This window comes from Zosterops lateralis (assembly GCF_965231275.1).
Source record: "Zosterops lateralis genome assembly, chromosome: 1".
Taxonomy (NCBI): domain Eukaryota; kingdom Metazoa; phylum Chordata; class Aves; order Passeriformes; family Zosteropidae; genus Zosterops; species Zosterops lateralis.
In genome coordinates this window covers 44,764,526-44,786,764 of record NC_139762.1, presented here as the reverse complement: position 1 = coordinate 44,786,764, position 22,239 = coordinate 44,764,526, and the positions used below count along the sequence as shown (strand labels likewise).

The 22,239-nt window shown below is 38.2% G+C and overlaps 1 protein-coding gene across 1 annotated transcript in view; it reads left to right on the top strand.

Annotated features, from left to right (window-relative positions):
• Positions 1–9,928: 9,928 nt before the first annotated feature.
• CPNE4 (copine 4) overlaps positions 9,929–22,239 on the top strand; it is a 175,571-nt gene continuing 163,260 nt past the window's right edge. The window contains exon 1 of the mRNA XM_083857455.1: positions 9,929–10,116. Coding sequence (XP_083713581.1) covers positions 9,937–10,116 — 180 coding nt within the window. The 5' untranslated portion in view covers positions 9,929–9,936. The remainder of the gene's footprint in view (positions 10,117–22,239) is intronic.

Genomic DNA, 22,239 nt, shown 5'->3' with positions numbered 1-22,239 from the left:
CACTCTGTTAGCAGAGGGTCATTAATGGACTTTATTGCACTTTGTATAAATTTATCCTTCAAAGAGAAATAAATGTAGGTGAAGTCCTGTGCAATATGTGCCCAAATCTTAGGGGTATTGCTTGCCTAATGTGAATTTCATGAAATGTTCAACTAGCAGGCAGTGATGTCAAGACCAGCAGGTGTTTGGTGTTTTTTTTGTCTGGCAGTTGGCAGTAGGACTTCCATCAACAGTGATTATGTGGGTTCATTTTCTTGTGTGCATCATTTTAGGAACTAAGAACCACTTACCTCTGCCTCTAACTCTGTAATCACTGTAAGAACTGAATTGTTTGTTTTGCCCTTTTGTTGTCAGTATATGCTAGCAAAGACTGATGGGGACTTGGAGATTGCAAAAGGAAGACATAACTCTTGTGTATACTCATAGGTCCCTTTTAGAAGTGCATAAGGTTTAGAAGTGCATGAGGTTGTCCCTTATAAACAAAGTTTTATAAAAGACATTCCGAGTATCTTGCTTCTCATCCTTATTACCGGTTGACAACATAGATATTTCTCACACCTCAAGAATTCCTGAGGGAGAAAAACTCTCAAAAATTCTTGGTGGCTTGGATTTCTGCAGCTTTTTTTGAAAGTGTTGTTTAGCCAAAGTCTTGGCACTGTGTCAGATGGAAGTAGGTCTACTATAACATTGCTGACAAAGCTCTGTTGCTTCCAGGCCCAGGTTAGGATCTCTGTGAGGCTGCGCTGTGTCCTGACGCTTTAGGACCCATCTTTGGTAGCTCAGTAGAGCACAGATCCTGGGAAGCATGGGTACACCAGCAGAGGAATGGCACGGCACTGGCACCAGCGGTACATTTGGCACTGGTAGGACTTTTTGCTGACAGCATGCTGCAATTTTTTTGTGAATCAATTTGATACCAAAAATAGCTACTGGCTTAATTCAGAGAGTGAGTCTATCATGGTATTGGTGGTACTGTGATTGCAAAACACTCCCCGTATGAAGTAGGATATAACTTCCTAGAGGAAAGTCAGAATAAGCTAGTAGAAATGAAACTAGGAAAGAAATTAACAGTCTCCATATAAATATAATTTGGCTGTCATGGCTCTTCTCGTGCCTGCAGTTGGAGCTGCAATGTGATCATATCCCTTGCTGTTTTAGCTGAGACAGTGGCAATGTGTTCTTGGCCTAAGTCGCATGAGTGACTCTTCAAATATTTTATCAAGGATTTTGGGAAGAAAATAGAAAGTAAGTAAATGACAAGAAGGCAAGAAAGGCTCAGAGTCTAACTTAACTAATGGTACAAATCCCAGTGTGTTGTCCCTGAACCTCTGTTGCAAAGGGAATGAACTCAGGACTGGCTCCAGCCATCAAGTAAAGGTGTTCATCACCCAGAAACCCCCTGAGGGTGGGCAGGTTGCTCCTTGTCTGTCAGAGTCCTGGGAGGCCATAGGAGTTCTGCTTGTTGCTGAGAAAGGGGTATAGCATGTTGGGGGAGCAACTACAAAGTGAGAAAGCAAGTGCTTGCAGCAGTATCCATTGCTCCTTTTTTTCCCCTGCCCTACCTGACAGAGCAACTTGACTTTAAAGCTCTGTCCCAGTTCTGGACTCAACATGGCCCCTGTATAATTGATAAATTCAGTTTTTCTCACACTGCTAGGAAACCCTGAGCCAAATTACAGCAGGTGTGCTTTCTGGTTGTATTGCAAATACAATAACTAAACAGTAAATGGGAAGTCCTTCCTCACTACTCTTCTTGATGTGCCTGTCTTTGGATCAGGAGCAGGAAGCAGCTTCTCTTTTAGAATCATTTTCATGCAGCGGGTAGAGCCACTATAGCCATCTGTTGAGGAAAATTAGCAGTTTGCAATATGTTACATCTGTAAATGGATAAACTCTTCCAGACATTTCATGTGTTTATATACATACTCTGGTGTAATTGAGTATAGCTGAGGAAAACAACTTGTTACTTCATTCCCAAGTAACGAGCCATACGACAAGAGGAAATGGCCTGAAGTTGCACTAGGGGAGGTTTAGAATGGATATTAGGAGAAAAATTCTTGACCAAAAGGGTTGTAAAGCACTGGAAGCGGCTACCCAGTGAAGTGGTTGATTCAGCATCCTTGCAGACACTTAAAAATGTGTGGATGTGGTGCTTAGGGACATGGATTAGTGGTGGACTTGGCAGTGGTGGATTAATGGCTGGGCTTGATTTTAGAGGTCTTTTCAACATAAACAATTCTCTGATTCTCCTCCAGCTGATAGTATGCTTTTACAGGGTGGATAAAGAGTAATTTTAATTTCAAATGTAATTTATGCAAGTGCAGATGATAAGGCAAGGATAAACATAGTGGAGTATACATCTACTTCGTGGTTCAGAATTGTGTAATTATTTCAAGAATTATTTTGCCTCAAACATGTTCTGAAGGTTCTCACTTGGATTTATTTTATATCAGAATTTTAACTGCTACACCTTAGAGTGCTGGGATTCTTTGATTTTGTTCCAGGCTTATCTTTCTTTGAAGTATAGCAAAATACCCAATTATTTAAGATTCTTGGATAACTATGTTGTAAAGCTTTGTTTCTTGCTAAGACACTTTTATTTTCCCTCTAATACCTAACTAGGAGAACTAATTTTAAAAAAGCATCAAACACATATCCTCATAGTGAATATACTTTTGTTCCTATGTTTCATTTGATATATCACTTAGTGCAAGCAGCAAACTGAAATGACAAGCCTAAGAAAATTGTAATGGCTTTTAGTGATAAGCAGTCAAATAAGTATCACAATGTAGTAGCTTTGAAATTGTTGATTAGAGAGATTCAATTACATTTCTCTGATTTACTAGGCTTGCATGTCACTTTTATTCACAGACTGCTTGCATATTGCAGGTTTGGGTTTTTTTGTGTGTCAGACTCCTCAGTGTGGTGTCTGAAGTTGATTCAATGGTCCTGAGCTTTTCTATGTATTGATGCTTAATCCCTGCTCTTACAGCTGCCTATGTTTCAGGTATTCTCTCAAGAGTAGCAAGTAGCACAGACTCAAGCCAGAGTCTGAGAACCAATACCCAAACCAGCAGGTAAATCATTTACTTGTGGAAGCCTGAATTTTGCTGGGGTTTCATATTATTCAGTCCTGCTTATAAATCATCATCACCAGGAGTCATGGTACAGAACAGTGTGAACCTTGCTGGCATTTCTTTCTCTTGCTTTTTAAAAGCATTTTTAACTTTTATAATGGTGAGAAAGGGCTGTAGGACATCAGTTCTAATTGCTTTGCAAATAGAAATGAAATGAAGAACAAACCCACTTTCATTAATGTTTTCTGAAGTAAAATATGCCATTTTCATGATTTGGAAACGGAACATTGAGACTTAATGTTTTTGCTTGACAGTATTGATTTGCAAGTGAAGGCTTTGGACAGGCATATTTGAGACAACAAGACTGGATTAGAGGACAATTGTGTATGTAATGGTGTGTCAGCATATAAATGAGCCAGTCTGTTTTCTCTCTAGCTTCTACACTGTTCCAAATTAAATACATTCTGTTATCCCATTAAACCAAATACACTGTCTTAGAATGTGTCATTTTATAAACAAGACCAAATAAACACCCTCTGTAGCCAACCTGAGAGCCACTCTTGCTGCAGGAGAGGCAGACTTCTTATGACTGGTATAAATCCAGTAAATGTAAATGAAGCAGACTTTGGTTAATTCTGGAGGAAAAAAAAAAAAAAAAATCTTTGCTGCTTCTCCAGTAAAAAGCATTGAGACTGCCTCCTAATAGGGGAGTTGTGTGCATTTGTCCCTAGGAAGGTTATTTTTGATCTTTTATTTGTTCAGTCTTCTGTTTTCTGTATTAGTGAGTTTTTGATTTCTCTTCCCCTGCATATTTTACAGCATTGTAAGAAGGAAGACAGCGAGAACTCTGTGAAGTAAGAGGTGACTGATGGCATTAGCTACACGCTAAAGGAGCCAGATTTTTTTTCTTCCCCTGGAGGATAATAAAATATATGTATTTTAGCATTCACTCTACAGGTGCTTTTCATTTAACTGAGTCTGACTTCAGTGGGGGCCGCTCAGAGCATCTCCCAGTGCTCCAGTTATTGTGTAGGTTTTCTTTCTCTTAGCTGAAATGGGGTTATTTGTATAGGTGCAGCACACTTTTGTACAGTGTTTTATCATGCATTAGATGCCTCGATTTCTTTCCAGTGCCTTTCCCTTTTCCCCTTATAATTTAAACAGCTGGTTCTAGGGTAATGAGTCCCTTTGAACTGTCAGTGTGTGTATATTTCCATTTACACTGCTGGCACTTTGTTCTGAACCTTCTCCCCTTCTGTCCAAACAGATTACTTGCATTATCAGATCTGTCTCATTGTTCACAGTAGCATTGCTGTGGATTCTCCAGATCCCTCTTCCTTACTGAATTTATTGCTCATTTTTCCAAGGCCATTATCAAATTCTGGTAGGTGTAACTTTAAATAAATCTTCATTCATAGTTCTCAAAAAATCAAAGTGAAGGAGGAAAAATTGTATTTTTAATTGCACAAACTATCCTGTGGAGGGGTTTAGCTAACCTATTGACTTTTCATTACATAATAATTCATATTCAAATGATTTTTGGCAGCTTGCATTTTGTCTGTATTATCTATGATAATTTAAACTTCTGTAGCAATTTATTATATAATTGATGTTGACCAGGATAATTTTTTAATGCCAACAGACAGAGAGTCTTTTGCAGTGATTTGAGATACGGCTGAAAACCAGGAGTCTAGGAACATGGTCAAAGATAAGTAATTGAATGACTCTGTTTAAGATAGCACTGATTGTTCATGAGCAGTTTCCAGAGAAAGGCCAAGGCAATGACCACAGCAGCAACAAAGATTAGACATAATGAAAAAACCTTAATACATATCATAGTAAAGATAGGTCTGCTTTCCATGTCATTGTGGGGTTTCTGTTCAAACCTGGGCAAGGCAGGTGTCTTAGTGAGCTCCTAATTAAGCACATAGAATATTAATTTAATGAACTTGCTGAATCAGGAACTCCTGATGAATTCTCACCTTTCCTCATTTGTACAAAACTTATTTACAGCTGAATGTGAAAGAGTGGATTTGCTTTTGATAACCAAGAAAGCCTTGGTGCCAACAGCTGATACAGTAATTATTAGAGACTGGAAATTCCCAATTACATAAAATTTCTTAAAGAAAAATAATTACTTATCTCAATTACTATCATTCCCTGAAGGGATCCATGGCCTACTTTCTGCTGGAGTTGAACAAGTTACTAAACAGAGAAACTTCTAAAAACTCTTCTACCTGAACACCCAACATAATTTCAGCCTTTTCTGTAAATCTTTCTCTTACTGTATTTTGTTTAATTTGATCTGAGTTTTATTAATTTTAAGCCTCTAACTGTAGACTTGGTTTTCATACTTCCTTTTATTAGACTTTAAACCCTGGAAAATCCAGAAACTGTAGGTACAAAGCTTTCTACCTATAGAATTAAGCTGTTCATGTGTTTTGAATACTAAACGTCTCTCCCATATATAATTTATAAGTAGGGAGCACATACATAGGGAGCACATAGTGTCACAACATCCAGTGCTTTTAGGGCTGCTCTGTTTTGAAGGCACTTATTCACAGCTCTTATTTCCTGTAACTCTACTGTTAGAGTTTCCTACCACGTGCACATACCACAAACATAATTTACCTTCCAGGAGCAGACTCTTGCTGTTTACTTCTGTAGAAGCAGACAGATGCTATTAGCTCATTTTCATTTCATGACCAAAATGACAGTAAAATAATTCAGACACAGCTCTCAATATATGATGATGGGAAACCTGCAACACCCAAATTCATTTGCGTGTAGTTTAGTCTGGAGTACAGGTTTCTAAATAACAAGACCTTTCTCTAAATGCAAAGCACAGTGGCTACTGCTTTTAATCTCAGCATCTTTCTCATTTTCTGCTCACTTACTACCTGAACTGAAGGTGAGGCTGAGTGTGACTGTTTCTCTGATTCTTCACAAGGTGCTTTAGAGAGCAATCTTTTCATTTTTCACCCAGATAACCTGCAGAAAAGCTTTTTGGACATTGTGTGTATAGGAAGGCAAAATGACAGTGTGGGCAAAGGAGTCAACTTGAAATCTGAATTCAGATTGCACCTTGGATTTATTTTGTGGTGAATCTAAGGAGGTTATGAGTTTGTAGTGAGGTTATGTGGATAACCATTTTGTAACGAGTTGGATCTGGTTGTGTGAGCTGAATTCAAGTCTTTTAGGTCCTGGAGAGAGGCATGTACTGGTTGTGTTCTGTGTCACAAAGATCTTTACTTCTGCAGGCACTCGACAACTGAACATTTTTAAGCCATTTAGTCCTCCTGAATAGAGAAAGATGTAGCTGTCAAATGTGTAATACTGATTTTCATTGTAATCCAGTTATCTAGGCAGGCACAATTTTCTGAACTCATGTACTGTTGCTTTTAATGAAATACCTTTACATTAATGCCTTTGTAGCATTACTTTGTACCAGAAATGCTGGGCTCATGTATATATTTTGATTTTCTGCGTGGCTTTGGAGCCAAGAGACCCAAATAATCAATTAGTTCAATAACATATCACAGAGACAATCTGTACCCTAAAAAGTTTATAATTTGATTGTTTACTGTTTAGTCAGGGAGTAGAAGAGGGTGGAAAGAACCTCTGCAGATCATCTATTCTAAGCCTGTGCTCAAAGTAGGTCCCTCAGGGCCATGTCCAGACAAGCTTTGGATATCTCTAAAGATGAAGACTCTTCAAGTTCTCTGAGAAGCATGTTGCAGTGTTCAACCAAACTTATAGTAAAAAAATTCCTTTTGTTTAGTCAGAATTTCCTGAATTTCAGTTCGTGCCAGTTGCCTCTTGTCCTGTCACTGGGCACTACTGACAAGAATTTGGCTTCATGTCCTTAGTTCCCCATCTCATCATATATATCAGTAAGATCACTTTGAGCCATGACTCTCTTTAAAAGGGTCAGAAGAGCATATTAATTTCTAATAAATGAGCTCTAAATATGCCAGATATAGAACAAGTTTGAGAGACTGGAGACAGAGACCTGCCTTCAAGGTTCTCATTTTTCCTTTGTAGCTGGCACATTCTTTGATTTGTTTTGTTTGTTTGTTTGTTAGGGATTTTTTTGTTTGGTTGGTTTTTTCGTAGCCTAGTACATTTCAATTCCAGCATAGTGCAGTTTTAACTTTTTTCCAGTTGGTACTGTTTCTCTGCTGTGGGGAGGTGAAAACAGAAGGCCTGGTTTTGCTTTCCCATTCTGTTCAGTCTAGCACTGGCTAATAAGTTCGTGTGGGAAGCATATGATCCACCACTTTCCTGTTTTCCAGAGGAAATGAGAGAGAATGCATGCAACGATGAAATGAAAACTCCAGAAATATGTGACCTATCGCTTATTTCACTTACTTTTTGTATCTGTGCTATTGCTTTCCACTAATGGGTACAGCTCTTGTTCAGTGAATATTGAAACTGTGTGGACATTGAAGGAATAACAAGGTTCTAATGAGCAGAAAAAGGAAGAGTTTTTAGCAAAGAAAAATGAATAATTTTTCCTCCATCAATAATGTATGTAGTTAATTGACAAAAAAGCTTCTTACGCAATCTAACTTGTCTATGTGTGTGCAAAACAATACTGTTTTTAGCCACTTTCAGTGGGCTCAAAATCTATTTTCCAAGCCTCCAGCTTCCTGGTGATGTGACATCAGCACAACAGCCCAAGCTGGTGATTATATTAAAAGAAGAATATAATGCGACAAAAGAATAAGGCTGTAGCTTGATATTTTCCATTGATAAATTTAGAACTTGCAAAAGCTGAAATAATAGTCATAGTGATAAAAAGAAATATAATTTTTATACTTACCCGCTGTTCTGAAAAACCAATGTATAATTATTGTAGGAGGGAGAAAAATACATCTCTCCCCCTCACTCTGCTACTTTTCCCTCTTCTCTTCAGTGTTGAAATCATCCAGTTTAATTAAATCACCAGACTATTTCTGCACAAAGGATGACATTTTATTAATGATGCATGATGTGTATGAGACAGAATTAACCCAATTTTCAAATGGATTTCAATTTGGAAAGGGCAACATGTAAAAATGTCTTGTAAATGTGTGGGACGAGCTTGTTGAGCAGCTTTCTAAAGGAGAATGGATTACAAAATGATGAATAATTAGACAATGGTCTCTCCAGTCCCTTGCTTTATAATGTAGCCGAATATCATTACCTTTTCCATGTTTTGTTTAGTTTTGCCTATTTTCTCACTCATGTTTCTTTACTAGCAGTAAATCCAAGGGACACTAGTTTAGGTGACAATATTTACCAGTAACTGAAAGGGGCTGAAGATGACTGCTTTGGTCTTAGGATGTCAGGCACTATGTTTGTGGTGGGGCTCACATTTCAAGTATGCCGTAGAGCCTGAGCTTCAGAGAATGGTTGGGGTCCACCCAGGCTCACTTCACTTGTATCTGAATGGGTAGTCAAAAGACATCAATGCTCATATAGTAAGTTGTTGTATAGATTTGAAGAATTGTAAGTTGTTAAAAAGCTTTTATCCATTCTGCCAGGGGAACAGATAATCTGCCTCATCATGCAGACTTGCATTCCTGAAATTTGTCTGTATGTATTAGAGGTTCACACTCTATTGCCAACTCCCTTTACTCTGAATTGAGAAATATCTTTCTAATTTTACCTTTCTAATTCATAGGAAAACTGGATAGGTGTGATTTTGTGGGTTTTGAGTTTATTTTTAACTTAGCAGATTTGGAGAAAGAAAACTTCACTTTCATTTCCATATCTCTGAAATGTAATTTTTATCAAAACAGTTCTCAAAATCATTAACCTCTGAGAACAGAGTGTTGTGGAATAGAAAGTGAAGAGGTTATAAAAAGACCACTAAAATGTCTTGCTGATAAAATGGCCAGACAAATATGCCTGCTAGAAGTATGAGATTCATTTTTTTGTGGCTGTTATGTATGGGGTAAAGTGATGAAGGCACTAATCCATGTATTAGGAAGCAGATCTTTAAAGGGTCAGGCTGTGAAACTCAGAACGAATGTGCAAATTACAGTGTACCCTTATTCCTTATTGAGGTGAAAATGGTCATACAGGGATTTTTGGCAAGCTCTGTGTTAAAATATTTTTGTTGCTTGTGTTGAGAGAAATTCTTGGGCTACAAGATTGGTGGTGGTGTTCATAATGAAGTAAAGGGTTGGAGGTCCCTGTTATTCCAGCTATCTCTGCTCATGTAACTCCAATTCCTGACCCAAAAGAGCAAAGACTTGATAACAACAAGATATGGCAGCATAAATATCTTGCCCTTCTGTTTAGAACATGAATCTTGGCTACTTGCTTAGGAATGGAGGCAGATAATCTTCCGCATTAAGTGTGGAAACAGTGAAATGTATTTTGGAATTTAGGGCTGGTATGGGAGAGGCCTTGTATGGCATTTATGCCAAAAGTTTGTGTAAGAAGTGCATACTCTTTAAAAAAAATAGAAATAAAAGCAGGTTGGAAGAGTGTTGACCAAATTTAGTTTACCCTTGTTAAGCTGTTATCATAAGAAATTCAGAATTACCATCCTGTCTATCTGTCCTTTGGCTTAGGGAAATGTGGCTCTATAAGCAGAAACAGAGCTGGAAGTTGAGGTCACAGTTCACCCCCAGAGTTCAGAGGCATGGTGGAAAACTTTGTTCTGAACTTGGCTTTCTTATAAACATATGAGATGATTATTTCTTTTTTTCTATGGGTATTCCTTGGATTTTATTTCCCCTCATGCTCTGGTTCTCATTCACCGTTACTGTCTAGCAGAACTTTGCACTGGCTTTTGTGTGGAGAGAGGGGCTGTACTGTGTATGCACCATCCTTAATAGACCTTTTCTCTCTTACAGAACAAGGAATGAAGAAAATGAGCAACATCTATGAATCAGCAGCCAATACCCTGGGAATTTTTAACAGCCCATGCCTGACTAAAGTGGAGTTGCGAGTTGCATGCAAAGGCATATCAGACAGGGATGCCCTCTCAAAACCAGATCCTTGTGTCATCCTTAAAATGCAGTCACACGGCCAGTGGTTTGAGGTGAGTGTTTAATAAAGCAAAATTGATTCTTCTGGTACTTTAGGATGGCATAGACAAACTGAGGCCAAATTGAAATAGCAAGAACGGTAAAGAGAAGAAGCAATTTGAAGCCTGTGGCATAATCTTGCAAGGGTGAAGGGAGATCTTCCATTAACCCTAACACACTTTGAATCAGAAACTTTGAACTTCTCTTTGGAGTCTAGATTAAAATTCAAGATGAATAAAGCATGAAGCATCATAAAACTTTTCCCTTTAGGCTTTATTTTTTCATAAAAAGCTATGTAATAGCACAGATAATGATAGTGACCACTAGGCATTACAATATAAAGAAGAGGAATACTGTGGAAGAGAAGGGGATTTATTATTAGTTGGCAAGGGATTTGATGACAGAGTAGCTTAACTTGCAAATTTTGAGCATTACAGTTGGATTCACTGTGGCAGTTAGTAAAACTAATGTATTTGCCTTATCAATTTGCCTTGTATTGCAGGTTGCACGTTTGATTAAAATCCTGCTTTGTGTTATTTTACCTGATCATGGAAATAATTTCTTTGATAACTGGAAGCATGGGGTCTTAAAGAAATTCAAATTGTAACTACAGAACATAGAATGGAATGTAATATTTTTAATGACATCTTGTTGGTTATTTTACTTAAAAGTTATAGTCGAGTGTTTGTGGTTAATCAAGCTAAAAGGTGTGATTTTAAAAAGAGAATAGAAAGTATGTAAGAGAAAATTAGGAATTTATTAAATCGGGTTGATTTTGTGTGCATATTCATCCCTCTCTTTTCAAGAGTGTTAGCATTCAGCATAGAATTGTCTTATCTGTGAAAAGATAAAAATAATAATGGTGAGCATATACAGAAGGCAAGATTTTAAATTCAGGGATCTTTTAATTGAGCATTTTCAGCCAAGTTTTTCAGACTTTGAGGATTTTGTTCCATTATTCCAATTGTTTTGACCTATGACATTTTTCCAGTTCAGACTACCACCAACCTAGGAAAGTTAAGGGGGTTTTGATGGTATTCTACTTTTCTTAGTTTGCTCTTGTAGAACCACTAGACATATCCCTGATAGAAAACCAGACTATAAATAGAAATGAAACTCTCACCATTGTTTTAGTGCTACAAAATCAGTGTGTCCATCTAATTGAAATTTAGGGTGATATAATAGTTAGCCTAAAAAAGAGTAATTTTAGCTCTCTCTGTAGAAGAAAAAGCATTTAGCTGCAGTGTGTGTAATCACACAAATAGTAGAAATTAACCAAGCAATGGATTAAAGATCAAAATAAATGAAATGCCCCTGTTTGGAAAGGACACAATGAAAACTTTTATGCTGTCTCAATTCCTGATAACTTTGGATGCATTTACATACAGTTTGGCAGGGTAAGTAGATTTAAATTATATATTCTGATGTAGTAATGGAGATTCCCTTTATTTGATGTGGTTTTTAATTTGGAAAGCAATTGCCCAAATAGAGCAATTCTTGCAGAACAGATCCTGCCCACTGATAGGATTCTCATCTTTCGTCAGTTGCTCCTACTGTCTAGTGAGAGTCCAGGCAATTCATTTCAGCATGGAAAAAAAAGTTATTAGTTCATGTTCCTATCAGTGCTGCAAAGCGAATGCCACTCTGCCATGATGAGTCTTTTCTGGCCAGCACCTTCTTAACAGAATTTTTAATTAAGTTCCAATTGCTGAGCTAAATTGAGCAGAGTCACTCAGGTATAGCTGGACACATAATTTGGCTGGAAGAATCTTCTGCTGATGGCAATCAATGATCCAGCAAGACCTGAAAAAACCAGACAAAGTAATAATTAACAAATAATAAAATCCAGTTACCAGTGAAGTGAGTATATTCAGCATAGAAATCACTAAAATGGCAACCCAGAAAAGGAGTAGAACTGAGGAGTGTGGATTTAGTACCTTCATGAATTATCTTGCATTTCCAGATGCCTTAAACCCCTTGGAGATCCAAACATGCTGTAGCAAGATACAGTATTACTGAAATGTACATACTGATCACCTACTCTGACTCTGTGAGGCTTTGTCAGCACGGAGTAGCTGAAGGTGTCTGAAATACAGGCTGTGGTCTGGGCAGGTTGTGCTCTTGCATGTAAGTGCTTTTGAAATTTATGGAAAGTACTGAGGGCTGACTGAATTGCTGCTCTTGGACCAGATGCAGCTGAAGCATGTGGGCTTAGGCTGATGGGATTGTAAATTAAGTTAGAGATACTGGGATATAAGGGAGTCACTACACATGCAGACAGTTCCTGAAAGTGAATGATCTGTGCACATTTTTCTCTGAGAAAATTTTGGTAAAATATGTCAGCCTGTTGCTGAGGAATTTTTATTTTTTTTTCAGTTCTGTGTGTGTGTGTATATGTGTGTGTGTGTAAATTATGCCACCCACACATGTAAATATAGAATGAAAATGTGTTTATGCTTTTGTAGAAGGGGTTGGTGCCGTTTCCAGAGATTGGAAATGACATCTAAGTATTATTCTTCATTTTTTAAAAACTGTTTTTCTTGTTTTGTTTAGTTTGGGGAGCTTTTGTTCGTTTGTTTCCTGGACAAAGAATTGGTGAGTTTGGAAGGGACCTCTAGAGGTCCCATGGTCCATGTGCTGCTCAGGTGAGGACACCTAGAGCCAGTTGCCCAAGACTCTGTCAGACAGATTTTGAACATTACCAAAGGAGGGGGATTCTGCATACTCACTGGACAACCTGTGCCAGTACTTGGTCACTGTCAAGTGAAAAAATGTTTCCTGATGTGTTCCTAAGTTTCAACTAGTGCCCATTACCTCTGGTTCTGTTGCTAGCCACCAGTGAAAAGAAGCCCAGCTCTGTTGTCTTTGCACCGTCCCTTCAGGTATCATTACATTGATAAGATGCCCCCTGAGTGCTCCAAGTGTGTCACCTACAAACTTGCTGAAGGTACAGTCTGCCCTATCATCCAGGCCATTAATGAAGATTTTAGACAGGATCCAGTCCTGACCCCTGTGGCCCACTGCTAATCACAGGCATCTTACTAGAATTTCTCTCACTGATAACCAGCCTCTGAGCCTGACCAGTTTTCAATCCACCTCACTGTGGATTTCAGTCCACTGTCTGCTCATCCACTCCCTGCAACAACAGCTCCTCTATGAAGATCTTATGGAAGGTGGTTTCAAAGAGATTATTGGAGTCCAGGTAGAAAAGATCTACTGCTCTTCTCTCCTCTACCAGGCCAGGTAGATCTACTTCATCTTAGAAGTTTGTCAAGTTGTTCAGGCATGACCTTTTCTTGGTTGGCTACTCATGATGATTTTCTTATCCTTAATGTGCCTAGGATCAACTGCTGTATCAACTTCTCAGGAACTGAGGTGAAATTGGTGGGTCTGTAGTTCCTAGATGATTTGACTCAAAACTCCTCAGTAGTGAAACAGTTGGGAACTTGGACAAATACTCAAAGAATTCTTGGTGCTGTCCCCTGTTCTGAGACAGATATGCTTGCTGGTTTTTTCTTCTTGTCTGGGTAGATGTTTCTCTGTAAACAAACTAGCACACACACACATACACAAGTATGCACAGACACCTACCTCCTCCCTGCATTTCCCTCTCTATGTATGTTGGTGCTGGCTGAAAAGCACTATCTCCACCAAGCTAGAATGTAAATGATGTGTTGTGTCTCCCAGGAAAGTCAGCAGTTTACTCCTTCTCACACATGAAGCCTAACATGATAGGGTGTGATACAGCAGAATTTAAGATTATACTATGTTTATGTACTAAAAGCCAATTTGCTGATCCAGGGCTGAATTTTAGCCCTTCTGGCCATAATTTTAGGCAAGTGCAAACTTGGAGAGTGCCCAGATGCTGTACTTAAACTGTTTGTTTAAGATAATTATTTAATGGCTGTTTTTCTGTCTTGATTTTAATGTGTTCAAGGAGTTTAAATACTGTACTAAATTTCAGATGGTGAATGACTGAGGTACATTATGATAAATTCCTTTGCTCTAATGATTATTTTACCCATCTAGAGTGTGAATGTCCATGTGTAATAAATGTAACTAATGTATAGCATTGGAATCTTCGGCTGAGATGTGCTGGCACTGGAATTCTCATTATCTCCTTATTCCCAAGAAAATAGCTTGGGCCTGTTCACAGGTTATCTGCATATGGCAAATACCCATAGTACATATTATTTTGAAAGCTGTGTAAGTTGCTGAGCTGTGTCTGGTCATACAAGATTTGCATGAGATCAGGAGATGTCACACAACCTGACTTAACCAGATGGAATGTGATGTCTGGCGCTGTAAAAAGGGAAGAGGGGCTTAGGAAGACAAGTAACCGTGTTTGGGAATCAGAGAGGGCTTCCTGTAGTTGTACTCTTCTGGCTTTCAGCAGCAGGACAGAGAGTGTCTGCTGCCTTGTGGATTTGAACAGCCAGCTGGAGGGTTTGCTGTTTACCCAAAGCTTTTATTAAACCTTAATAACTGCAGAGCAAATAAAGCAGCACTAAAGACAACATGCACTTGCTAAAATTCACCTTGATGGAATTGGGTGAAATCGTTAGAATGGATAGTTTGTTTACTGGAATAGATTTTTTTTGTTGTTGTTGAAATGTTCTCTGAAGTCACAATTTTTGAAAAACTCATCTTTGGTAAAAATGTGTTGATATTCTTAAAATAAAAGTTACTAACTTGTTATTCAGCATGACATTTGAAGGATCAGCTTGGCAGGACTAAACAAACAAAACCTGAGTTTTCTGTGTTTCCTTTTCCTATCAACCTGCACATCCACACAGGCCTTCATGCAAACAGATGGTAGAGACCAGTGAGCTAGGAAATGCATGGAACTAGTTAAGGTATAGGATACACAGTGGAGCCTACTAAACAGGCTACATAGGAATGAAGCTATAGGAAGGACAGTCTTGCTCTTCATCTGTATTTGCTTTTGCGTTTAGTCCTGCTCTCCCCTTTGTTTCATTTCTGAATTCCAGCATCCTTCTCCTTCCTCTGCCTTTTCACCTACCTTAGCTCCCCATTTACATTCCCAGCACCTGCTGCCACATTTCTCTCCTCTCTGCAACTGGGGGAAATTCCCTGCCCCTTCCTAGCATGGGCGAAGGCTCTGAAGAGAAGACCCTGAGGCAGACTTCAGCTATTTGTTTCCATAGATACCCAAAAGTAGCTTTCATGTTATCCATCTGTGGCTGTTACAGCCCACTGCAGAAGCCAACAAGCCATGAAATAGGGGAGTCTGTGGGATGATATATTCCATGACTCTACCAAACTGTTCCAAAATGCGCACAAAAATTCTGTGAAGAGGGAAAAAAATCTCCCCACATATAAGTACACATAAAAAAATTGCATCCTTTTTAGTTAATTTTGATAAACAGGTAATAGATTAAGCATTTGGATGGAACTGGAAGTTTCAATGATCAGAAGCAAGAACTATCACCAGCAGCCATACAGAATGAGGCTTGAGGCTGTCTAACCCCATCTTGCATCTAGTTGGTGATGGTGAAGAAATACGGGATCAGAGAAATATAAAAGTGTCTTTCCAGGTTGTTCTTCCAGCTCTCAGTGATCTGCAGCTCAGGGAGTTCTTAAACAGGAGTTTATACCTTTGTATATTGTAAAAAAATGTTGTTAGAATAACTTCCATAACTTAGTGCAAATTATTTTAAGTGTTTTTGTATATAAAAGATAAAATTTCAGGATATCATGGGACATAAGGGTCCAGCAGCTTAAGTGGAGATTAAATAAAGTAATATTACTTATATTTTTTGATCTTGCCTCTAGCTGATTATTTTTAGGTTCCTTTTTCCTTTATTAAAGGAGACACTGAGAAAATCCCTGTTCATTTTTCCAGTGCCATTTGGGATTTTATTCTTCTGATTTGTCTGTGTCTGTATAAAAAGGCAACCTGTATTTTGGAGATTCAGCATACCTAACCTATCAAGAAACATGGATTTGTTTGGGTAGTTATTTGAGCTATGTTTATTTCAGAGCATTGCAGAGACGTAGTGCCATAACCTGTTGTTGCATTTCCACAGAGACTTCTGAGCAGCAATTTGGGATTTATTCTCTTCTTTAAAGAACTGCAAGGCTTCACGGTAGGCTGGTTTATTGGAAGTTTGATGGGTTTGTTTGGGTTTTTTTTTTTAATAATACTCTTGTCAATGCTAGAGCAGATTTTAGATACTGTTTTTCTGATTTCACTCTTAAGATGTCAACTTGGTGAACAAACATCCTGTAGGAAATTATTTGTAAGTAGTGGGGTTACAGTAAGATGAACATACCATCTTAGGAAGATTTTTCTCTGACAAAGAAAGGAACTTAAAAAGTTCTGATGAGATGTTTTATATCAGATTATGCCAAATTTGGTGGCAAGGAGATGCTTTCACTGAATAGAGGTTATGAAATTAGCTCTTCTCTTTCTGAAGAAGCTTTTGACTTATTTGCAGATTTGGGAGTTTTTCTCTTCTGAATGTAGAAGAGGGCTGATAATTGGAAATGCTACCTCTGCAAGTTCTCTGGCCAAACGTAAGATCAAAGTCTTTTAAGAAATACTAAAGCTATCGTAAAACTGGATTCATGTAGATCATGGTTGATGTAAGCCAATGGGGAAGAATTGAGTCTTTAATTTAAATTATCAAAACTTTAATCAGAAAATAAAGGCAATGGGATTTTTTCTAATTAAGCCACAAGGTGGACAAAGTCCTACCTTCCTGACTCAGGGCTGGCAGTCACCTTGATTGGCCCCTCCTGCCCAGATCATTCAGGCCTTCAGAGCTCTTGGTCTTGTGCCCTGCACAACTTGCAGGTGATGATCCATGAGTGCAGCTTTTGATTATTGACCTTTGGACCAAGGAAGAAATGGGAGCAGTTCTGCTGCATTCACTTCCCAAGGGATGTTCCTAGAAGATATGCATAAGACTTTTTTAGGTGCCAGTAGACTTACCTTGTTTTCACTCATCAAACTGAAAGCTGTGATTTTATTTACACCATAGCATTGTGCCTGTGTATATGTCTTTATGGTTTATTTCATCCTCCTAATTTAATATCATACTTTTCTTTGTCCTTTTTCATCAGTCTCTGTTGATGCTAATGAATGTTTCTTTACTCAAAACTACTTGGTAACCTCTGTTGCTGCCAAAACTTGCTTTTAGCTTTTGCTTTCTGTTCCTGGTACATTTCCTTGAAGTCTTTTTGGATGGTGTGACTGTCAAAGACAACTCATCTTTTTCAAGCACCACTGGAAGCCTGTGGGGTCAGGCTGTGGGCTAATTGAATGTTTTATCTTGGTCCATTCTCAGCCTGAATTCATCTAATCAGATATCTTCCTTTCCAAGCCTTAATATTTTGGAGGCACCCTTTCTTCCAAGGGTTTGCCTGCTGAAGACCTCTTGTCATTAACTTTTTCTGGAAAAAGAAAAGTTCTCCACATGGAAGGAATCTGCTATGCAGTTTTCCTCCATATCCAACAGAGCATCATTCATCATATTCTGTTCAGCCCCTAATGCACTTAGTATACATTTACAAGTATATATGTGAAAGCTCAAACCCCAGAACTGTAATTTATATTACCCTTCTTGTTAAAAAGAAGAACTCTCTCCAAACTACTTATGCAAAGTTGGAAGTCTGAAAACTAAAGGCTGTAATTTTCTTGTGTTGGCAAATACTTGGTAAGAAGCTGGTACTGGGAATATTTTCCTCCTGTACCTAGTTCAGAAATATGAACATCATTAGGTTTTGATGAGATTTTTCTTTTTAGACCCGAGGTAGTAATGTGTCTATTTATTTAAAATCCATTTTATAATAACTCCCTCTTGTTTTTATCTCATCCATCACTGCTGCTTTTTCTTGAGCCTCCTCCTTGTCTCAGCATTTAAAGAGAGCCACAGTACTTCTTTTCCTGTCTTTTTAAATCAGCTAGTCTTTCAACTTGAACTCATTTGAATCAGACAGATTGTCTCAACTGAAAACAAATACTGTCATGTTGAGTCAATATATATGAAATATCATATTATTCCACCAGCTCAAACATAATTTTCTGCCTCTGTAGTGCAGTTTGTGAACTGTAATGCATGTGGGAGTGGTCATATTTGGGTGGGATGATTCCTCTCTGCCAGAGCTGGAAGCTGACTTTTCTATCTGTACAACTAAACCTATTTGGGTCTCCTGTCTTCAAGCTATAGAGACTGAAGAGTTATTTTCTCATAGTTTACATAATTGAATAAAACCAAGTGTACTCCTGAGAAGTCAGGAGGGAGTGCTTATATCTGAGAGGTGGTCAAAGCTGCATAGTCTCTCTCTGAACCCGTGGCCTGGAACATCCTCTCCTGGGAAGATCCAGGAGCCTGCTAAATCAACCCCTAGAAGAGCCATGGAAATGAAATGTGGGATCATGTAGTCATTTCTCTATGTTAGGAAATAGTTACATGCTTAAAAATCAGTTCAATACTGCACTAGCTTAGCTGGAAAGCTGAATGACCCATACTTGTTTACATCCTATTTCAGTGACCAGAGGATCAGGGATTATGGAAACACTGTTCCTGGTGAACAGTTTCTTTACAATTTCATTCCTCCAGCATTCATTCATTCCTTCATTCATGCCTTCAGCCAGAGCGTGTCTGTGGTTGCAAGCAGCACTGTGCACTTATCTTGCCCTTATACCTGTGGAGGAACTGTGTTGGGTGCTCTGTGGTCAGATTTCTCCAAGGCTTTGCAAACATTTGTGTATTGTTGCTGGTAGAAACATTTTGAACCTTTTTAAGCTACTTGATAATGTTTCCTTCATCTTAACTTTTGAGCAATCAGATTGCAGACATGAAATACTAAGAAAGAGCTGAGAGGAGTTCTTGTCTGTTCTTGTATTTATGACATTTAAAATGTCAAAATATTATGGCCAATAAAATATTTTACTCTACATTAATAAAAGTGTTTTTGCCTCATTAACAGGGAAGCTGAATTGTTTCCTCTTCCAGTGCAGTTTTAGATATTCCTTTGTTGTTAATGTACTTTCATCAGTGTTTCTGATCATCCTAAGACATTCTTGTAAATACTGCCTTTAGCCATGCTATTTAATGGTTCTAAATTCATGCTTCATTAACTTTGCACAACTTTTTCTCAGGACAGTTTTCCATGAAAGCTGTGACTCTTACACAGTGTTCTCAGTCATATATATGTATACACACACATATATATACATATGGTCATATATATACATATGCAATTAAACAAGATTTTTCTGATATTTACTTTTTTAAAACCACATCAGGTCTTAAAGTTTTTTGTATGAGTAGGATAAGAAAAAAAAAAAAAAAAAAAAAAAACAAAGAAGAGACCATTAAAAATGTTTTCAAAATTATCTAAGGAAGATATCAGGGAAAAGAAGGTTTTACAGTGCTCCCACTCTTTCTTAACCCTGAATAACATGTTTGGTAGGAATATATAAAGGAGGAGTTCTAGACTGTCAGCAGCTCAACACTAAAAAAAAATAATTCTCTTGCTCTCTTCCCCTGCAATTTAATTATCTATCAGATATGTAGTACTTTAAACTTGGAGGGAGAGTCTAAGGCTGCTTTTATCATGGGCAGGCAGATGCACATTTCAGATTACCTCAGTCATATGCCTTTCTCTCATGAGCTATTTTTTACGGATACACAAACTTCACATATCTCCAGGACAGATTTTAAGCCTGGTTTGACTTCAGTAGTCTGACAGATTGTGATAAACCTACAGTAAACAGAAATCTTTGGAGCTGCTTTGTAAGTAGATAATTCACTTGATTGATTCAGTACACTGATTCTTAACCTGTAGCATCAGAATGGAACTGAGAAATGGTCAGCAGCATGAGCCTCTTCTGAGTTTACTTGGAGGGGTTTTAGGGTCTAATACAAATTGTTTCCTGAAGGAAAAGAGCACTTATGAAACTCTGAGAATGAGTGATTTAGAAAAACAGTCTGAACTACTGCAAATATGTTTTGAAAAGACTTCTATTCAAATATTGATTGACCAGGGACATAAGTTCATTAAGCTGGTTTGGCTTAAGACCATTACATAGTAAGGGAATGTGCTGTTGACACAAATTGATAGAGTTCAAGTTTATGCAAAGGAAAGTAAAAGCAATTTCCCTGGAACTGCTGGAACTTCCATATTCCCTTATGTTTCGTAGTAGCTTAAAAATATATTGTATCAGTTATGTTGCAACCAGACCAGAATACAGACTCCTGATTTTTGCCTGATTTTTTTTAGTTCTTTTCAAAAATGGGATGGATTGATTTTTCTCTTTTTCCACTTGAGAACTTTACAATTTTCCATTTAAAAGCAGGTAATCAAAGTGGAGCCACATTGCATCAACTACCAGAATTTTGATTTCTGCTTGTTTCTTTGTCACTCTTAGTGTTCTCCAAAAGATCGTAGATATAAACTAGTAAGACTAGTCTCTGAAGAAGAGGAAGCCACAGGGCTGAAAATAACCTGTTTCTGGCAGAGGGTTTAGAGTGACTGCTACCACCACCATGCCACTGCTGCTGACAGCAAAGAAAAATTGTACCAATCCTGGCTCTACAAAGGTGCTTATTTGCTAAGAAAGTTTATGGGCACTTCGGACAATCCATATAAAACCATAATATTTGGGTGTGGATTGTGCAGGTGATCTGTACAAATTTACTGGCTGTTTGTTCAAAATGTCACACTTAGAGATGGCAGAATAAAATATGTGACAGTTGGGTTGAACAGTCTCCTCTAGAAGAGTACATAAGTCATTAGAACTGGAGTCATTGTTGTAGCTCCCTATGAAAAATTTTTGTGTTCAAAAGGCCTACAGTGTATGGTTCAGCTACTTTTTAGTTTAAAATTCATAATGAAATATTAACTGCAACTATCTGAGGTAAATGTCACAATTTTGTGAAATGCCCAGTTGTGTTCCGCACCACCAACCCGCAGTGTTGTGCTTTTGAAGCAGAACATTGTGGTAATCTGGATTTGTCATGATAAACTTAATCAGAGGGATTTGAGGTTTGTTTTTCAAGTCAGTCTCAACTGAAAAACAAGTCAATTTAAAATATGAGGTTTGAGGCTTTTGTTTTTCAAATATTTGGAAAAACTCATCACCTAGCTATGACACCAGCTGGCTTGTGTATGCCATTGGTGTAGAATCAACTGCTGGTGCAGAACTAAGGGATGCACTACATGCCTTCTATATACCTCCTCAGGGAAACATTGGGTTGAGCATTGTATTTTGTTGTATTTAACTTTAAATGCTGTTTGAGGGCTGATTAGTCTGCTGTTGCCTTGTAAGTGGGGTAAACTTAAAAGCTTATGCTGTGTTGCTGCCAAATGAACTGGACTAGCTTCAACAGCCTTACTCCCCTGGCTGCCCTTCAGGTTCCACATGGATGCAGGAACTGTTTTCACTGACAGTGACATTTGCTGTTTTAAAACTGTATTTGCACTTCTCCAGCTTATATTGAGCTTTTCAGCTGCCATGTATGTGCCTTTGCTATTCTGCATGGGAATATGCAATCTAAATTCCCATGCCTTTGTTTCTCTGTTTGATGTTATTGGCATTATGTTCACTGTCATTCGATGTTTCTTTTTTTACAGTCCTGTGTGTGCTAATTTTGTTGAAGGCCATGTGCTTGCTTGCTTACTTCCTTGATTCTTTAATTTAAATACCCAAGTAGATGCTTGACCATTTTTGCATTGGTCTTACTTCCTTCTCTTAATAAAAAAGCTGTCATTGAATAACCCGAGTTGGAAGGGACCCACAAGGATCATTGACTCCAACTCCTGGCCCTGCACAGAACCATCTGCAAGAGTCACACCATGTGTCTGACAGTGTTGTCCAAACACTTCTTGAACTCTGTCAGGCTGGTGCTGTGACCACTTCTCTGGAGAGCCTGTTCCAGTGCCCAACCACCCCTCTAGGTAAAAATGCTTTTCCTGATATCCAGCCTAAACCTCCCGGGACACAGCTTCATGCCATTTGGTAAGGAGTGTCCATTCTTTCTTCCTTAGTTTGGTGAGAATTACTTGATCTTCTGCCATATTTAGCCTTATAGCTCCACAATGAAGTCATGTCCAAAATATTAGACAGATTTTCTGTTTTCATATATATAACTTATATTTTTTCC